At 49.2% G+C, this 6,000-nt stretch overlaps 1 protein-coding gene across 1 annotated transcript in view; it reads right to left on the bottom strand.

Annotated features, from left to right (window-relative positions):
• Positions 1-1,069: 1,069 nt before the first annotated feature.
• LOC147701845 (CD209 antigen-like protein D) overlaps positions 1,070-6,000 on the bottom strand; it is a 51,530-nt gene continuing 46,599 nt past the window's right edge. The window contains exon 7 of the mRNA XM_086930477.1: positions 1,070-2,067. Coding sequence (XP_086786603.1) covers positions 1,911-2,067 — 157 coding nt within the window. The 3' untranslated portion in view covers positions 1,070-1,910. The remainder of the gene's footprint in view (positions 2,068-6,000) is intronic.

Genomic DNA, 6,000 nt, shown 5'->3' with positions numbered 1-6,000 from the left:
ATGTGCTCGCCATGTGCTTTCTCCATCTTCACTGTTGCCTGCCCTTGTATTCTGCGTGAGTCATCAGTTACAGTTAACTCCTTCAGCACTGAGCCAGAGCACTGCACATGCTCAGAAAGGCCTGTAGCTGGGAGAATGAACCTACTCTTGAAGTAACTGTCAGGCTATTTTAACTAATGTCAGCAATATTGTAACTCCTTCCACTCTGTTGACTAAGTATTTTCTGTTAGTCCATATATGTGTAATAGCTATTCATGTAAAAACTTGTTCCGCCTCTTTTTGAGTCTTCATGCTTACTCAGCTATAAACTGGCCATAAAAGGCCCATGGTTTCTGTACTCCTTGGACTGCCTCATACAGTGGGCTAAGGGTACCATATTGACGCAGTCTCCCTCATGTAAAGTTAATAAATGTATTCTCTTTAATATTACAGCTTCCGTTCCAATTTCTTCTTTGTTAGTTTAAGGACCGGTGCAGCAGTGAACCCCTAAAAAGGCTTTTTATTCCACACCTGCACCAAACATTTTTTTTTGTATCAAAAAGAAAATCCTGAAGACAATTCTCCCCTCCCCATGGGAGTCCTCTCTCATGGTGAGTAGAGCATTAAGTAGTTTTTACTGTCACTTACCACCAGGGTTTTCCTGGCGGTGACCAGAAGTGAAAACTAACGTCTAATTCAACCCATCTAAATCAGGTGGGGGGAATTACAGGTGTGCTGCCTCCAATGGCCCTTACTTCATGAGGAAGGACCATCGGTTTAATTATCGCAGACACTGAACAGTCTCTGCCGTGATTAAACCGATGGTCCATCCATATCTTAATCGGGTGGGTGGACCATTATCTTGGCGGTAAGCATACTTTGTCACTGCCGCAAGAGAGTATTCTTACTGCCAAGATCTAAATCATTTTCTAAATTATAAAAATACACTTTACAAATTATAACACGTAATCACAGATTCGCATTCAAATGACAATAAATGACAATACAAACGTCCAATGCTAGTTCCATCAAAAAATTATACAAATATTATAGTTTAAAAAACACAGATCAAAGTTTCTGCCAGAAAAATTATCATTGTAAAAACCTACTTTTAATTTAGTTTGTTGATGGGATATTTTCTGAGGTATGGGTTTAAAGTTAAACAGTTATTTTGAAAGGCGAACACAATGTGAGGGTAGGGTGCACCTATTCTGTTGATGAGTGCTTGGAACACTGTTGTCAAAATGCTTTCCTGAAGTTCTCCCTGCTGCTGCGTAATGTCCGCTGGGATAGATCAGTTCTAAGGACATCCATTAGAGCCCTAAAACACATCATTTTGGCGCCGAGTGGCCGACAATAAGAGGTTCTGAAATCACACTTTGCTATTGGGTTTTAACTTTTATTGTTGAAAAATGACTCTGTTCATTTGCCGTCTTCTCTGTCTTTGTGTTTTGTGTTGTCGGGCGCTTGGAGAAGACAGCATGGTCACCTCTTGTGTTTCAGCCCGACAAATTTTACATTGTGGGAAAATGCACTTCTAAGTATCAAAGCAAAGGGCACGCACGCGCACTCACACACACAAAATGCATGTACACAGATATGTAGCTTCTACCCTTGCCTTGGTCTGCGGCAAAAATATGTGCTAAAATGGTTAACGGGCCTACTGTAAGTCAGGTGACTGAAGAGTGCTCTCACTGGAAATATAGTTCAGATATCAGCTTTTGCAAATGTTTAGCTGGAAGAAAGTAAAAAGTTAGCATATTGTTCATGTGCTCTAAGATCAGGTGTGCTGAAGGAAGTACAACTGTCAGAAGGGAGTGCGGTATCCTTCAGTCAAGATTGTTTTAGTCTTACAGAAGTTATGTCTTTTGTGATTTCGTGTCCATTGAGCCTCATTCAATGGGCGGGTGGTGTCTTTAAACCTCTTCCTGTTAAGCCGGTAACACGCCTGCTGGTCGTTTGCACAGGCTGCGTAGGGGTAGCTGGCATTGGTTGTCATTCCATCCACTTGAGTTGTAGAACACAGTCGTGAATTCCACACAGCTCTCCACTCCACCAAGATTGTTAGGTTCATTCGTCTTCCAAAAACTACAAAGAAGACAAAGTTATTTGTAGACACAATCCACGGGTGCATCAGCTCGTCTCACTATGCTGGCAATTACTTGGCAACAGGACTGTCTCTTGCATAAGCTCGCTGAGTCCAGACTAATGTGGGCCATCTTCAGAGGGGCGCACAGCGCTCTCTGCGTTAAGATCATTCACACAGCAGCGCCCTTCTCACGTGGCTCCAGTGACTCAGGTAAAGTGCTTTGAATCATTATCATGCTGCAGACGTTTCTAATGCCCCGTCTACCCCATTCCTTGCCCTCCCATGACCTTCTCACCCCCCTACCACCACACATCAACAACACACAAGCAGTCATTTGGCCCCAGTGTGACAGAGGCAAGATAAGGGAATCAGATGAGTTGGGGAAGGTGTGGAAAGGTTCCTGTTCAGAGGCCAGTCACTGCTCTGATGCAATCAACCAGGGACTGACCTGAGAACACAAAAGTCTCCACCCAGGTCCCCTGAGCTGCTTCATAGAAATGGAGGAGCCACTATAATCTCAAATCAGATGCCTGGCTCTGGCTCATCTGTAGGCCCTCTTGGACCCTTGAGTCCAAAACAACCTGAGCATTCATGTGGCTTCTGCTAGCCACTGCACACTAGCCTCATGCACCAAGAACTGAAGACAATGCACTAACTTTTGTTGTAAAACAGGAAACACCTCTAGTCTAGTGGCTGACTACACAATGTGAAACAAAAACATTCTTGATCAATCCTAGATGACCTACACACAATTTGTGTGATCCGATGCAAACATCTTATTTCAGAGTCTCCTTTTTTAGGGCTCGCACTGCGACGCAATCGCGAAAGCGATTGTCGCAGTGGAGTCCTATTGTAATCATTCTGGCTTTCAAGGACTAACGAGGTTTGGGACAACAGACTGGCACGCGCACGCACGCAGCCTGCCAGAATCGGATCAGGTTGCGCGCTCCGATTCAGGCAGGCTCTTCAGTCAGTCACCATGGATCACGCACGCACACAGAGACACACACACACGAGCGAACACATACAGACACACACCACACCACACCACACCTCCCCAGCCCCCCCCCCGCCCCCGCCCCCGCCCACACACACACGAGCGCACACACACAGACAACCCCCTCCCGCCGCCGCCCTCGCCCACACACGCACAGAGACTCCCCCCAACTAACCCCACTCACCGCATCGCTGGACTCTGCAGCCTCCGCAGGTCACCAGCACTGCTTTTCTGTCCAGGCACTCCTGGGGCGCGGGCTTTCGAAGACGGAAGTCCCGCCCCACGGCAGGTTTCGTTTTTGCGCACGTCTTGTTTTTCAGTGCTATCAGTCTGACCCCACTCCCCTCCCCTCACCCCCTTGTGAACACTCGGCTCTGGAGCAATCTCAAGCTCAAAGGCAGCTATCTGCAACTTTTGTTTAAGCATCACGCGACAGCCGGGGCAGGTATAAAATCACAGCAGAGGACTTGAGATTAGTGACCAGCTGTCTGCCGTGACTTGGAAACACTCTCGTGTGAACACTAGTTTCCAAGTAGTTGTCAAATTGTTTTATTGCCTGTGTATAGAGCCAAGTGCAAGGACGCGGTATACACAAAAAGAAAGGCGGACAACCACAAGGAAAAGCAACGCTAGAAAATGCTTCTACAAATGAACCCTGGACAATATCCCTTTGGAGAACCCTCTCCCCACATACTGATGCCACATCACACCTGGCTTTCAGTTCCATCTCATTGTACATACTACTGCGCCATTTGTCCCCGTGTGACGGCCATCCAATGTGACCCCAGCACACCACACGGCCCCGCACAGCGTGCAGCTTTCCTGCTGCTGGGAGGGTACGGAGGGCACTACCCTGCCATGAAAATAACATTGGCAGCTTACTCCCACGTGCGCTCACTCCTCAAAAAATAAGCACCAGGCTGAAAGCACGCGTTAGAGGTCATTTTAGGGAGAATGACAACATGCACAGCTAGTCAGTTCTTCGAGAGCCCAACACAGTAGTTTAAAACCATTTACAAAGACAAACCAGTGTTGGCCGTGCAGTGAAGCAGCAATCTCGGACAGGGTGTTTCAGGCAGCTTTGGGTGTGTGTAATGCAAGTTATATACTCTTGCGTACTGCTGCGATGGAGCTTGAATCTCAGCTGACTGAACAGGACGATGAGGGCTGGACAGGACGATGAGGGGGGATGGGACATAGTCCACAGCAGCACTTTTTCTTTACCGATAATCGAGGTTTCTGTGTCCGAATACTTCAGTATACCGGTGGAGACTGGTGACACTCCCCAGCACCAGATGAACACCGTATTTGGGGCATTTACTTGGTTCCGCCCTGCTCCATGTACCGTAGAGGCAGGCACGATAATTTGAGGGGGGCTCGACTGAACTGGATGGGGGAGGGCACTGAAAAAGACCTATGCCCCCTCCCTCTCGATACCCTCCGATGAACGGAAAGCAGCAATGTGGGTCAGGGACATGGACAACACGTGCTGCTAAGACAAAGGAACCACCCCGAACCCATCCTCCCACCCCGCCCGACGCTCTGAGACGGCAATATGCAGGAGGCAGAAAGAACACACGGGGAATGAAAACAAAAGGGCGCTGTACGGCTCTGTATCTGTGCATGTTCCGGAACAGTCTCTAGGCGCTTTAATGACTCAACAGCACGTCACTCCTGCTGCCAACCTCTGCTCAGGCAAAAGAAAGGCTGCAAATGTGTACTTGCAGCTTCATTGCAAACCATTTCAGAGGACACTCAACCACTGAGCTATCAGAACAGCCTGTACACAACTGTAGATATGTGAATCAGAAACAAAATGTAATCAAGGTGAGGAAACAGCTCGCACAACTACGGAGGCCAGCGCTGGCAAACGCCTGTGCCCGTCCAAGCATAGAAATGGGGCAATGGGAAAATTGTACACCAGTAATGGGACAGGAAGGAAAATGGGGCCGCCTCTGAAAAGAGCGGGTCGGGGTCTGCAAAAGATGGTGCTAGGCAGCAAGTGGGATTTCGGAGCCATGAAGATATACGAGTAATGGCTGGCAAACACTGACGGTTAGAAACACTAGGGGGTGGGGTATTTGCAACATGGCCCGAGCTGTCCCCAGTGAGAGCAGATTAGGATTCACTGGCCCACGGCATCTCAAGGGCTCCTCTTTGCAAACAGTGGGCTGAGCCCATCAGGGCTCATCCAAACAGCGCACAATGGGGCCGTAATAGAATTAAAGGCCTGAAAGCACACGCTAGATGGTCGCAGGGGTGTGGGAGCATTGTTAGCCGTTAAACAGCTGGAGCGCAATGACACTCTGCATGGGAGGAAGCGGGGCGGGGGCTTAGAAGCAAGAGGCCTGGGTGGGTCAAAGTTCATTAGTGGCTGTGAGACGGTACAGGTGGTATAAGGTCTGGGTAGGATCGACAGAGAGGGTGAAAAAACAGTTCACTAAAATATGAGTGCACATGTGAGCGGGGGTGGGCACGCAACTGGTCAGCTCGGTCCAGTCCGCATGCAGGCCACAGCTCCAGCCCGTGGAAAAGCGCGAGAAGATCCATATCTCCTTGCGGTTGGGCCGGTAGCAGTCGCAGGGCACCTCCAAGCGCACGTTCTGGACCAGGTGGCGCCCGAGGGTGGTGCCCCCAGTCTTCTGGATGTGCAGGAAGACGATCACGTCATCGCCCTTCATGTCGAAAGACAGAGCCCGCTCCAGGTCACGCACCGGGAAGTAGTACTTCTTCACGTAGTTCGGGTCCGGGGTGGGAAAGAGGTCCAGGTCCTCCTGGGGGTACCGGCTGGGGGAACCCAAGTTCACAACCGGCCCCACGTACTGGTAGAGGATCAGCATGAAAAACACGGAGGCGACCAAAATCAAGAGAAACTTGCTGGCCTTCTAAACCATGGTCCTCCGAAGCCTCTTCAAGTGTCAGCATCTCCCAGGGC

Source organism: Lissotriton vulgaris, chromosome 7 (genome assembly GCF_964263255.1).
Source record: "Lissotriton vulgaris chromosome 7, aLisVul1.2, whole genome shotgun sequence".
Taxonomy (NCBI): domain Eukaryota; kingdom Metazoa; phylum Chordata; class Amphibia; order Caudata; family Salamandridae; genus Lissotriton; species Lissotriton vulgaris.
Note: the sequence above shows the minus strand (reverse complement) of the source record. Positions and strands in the feature narration are given on the sequence as shown.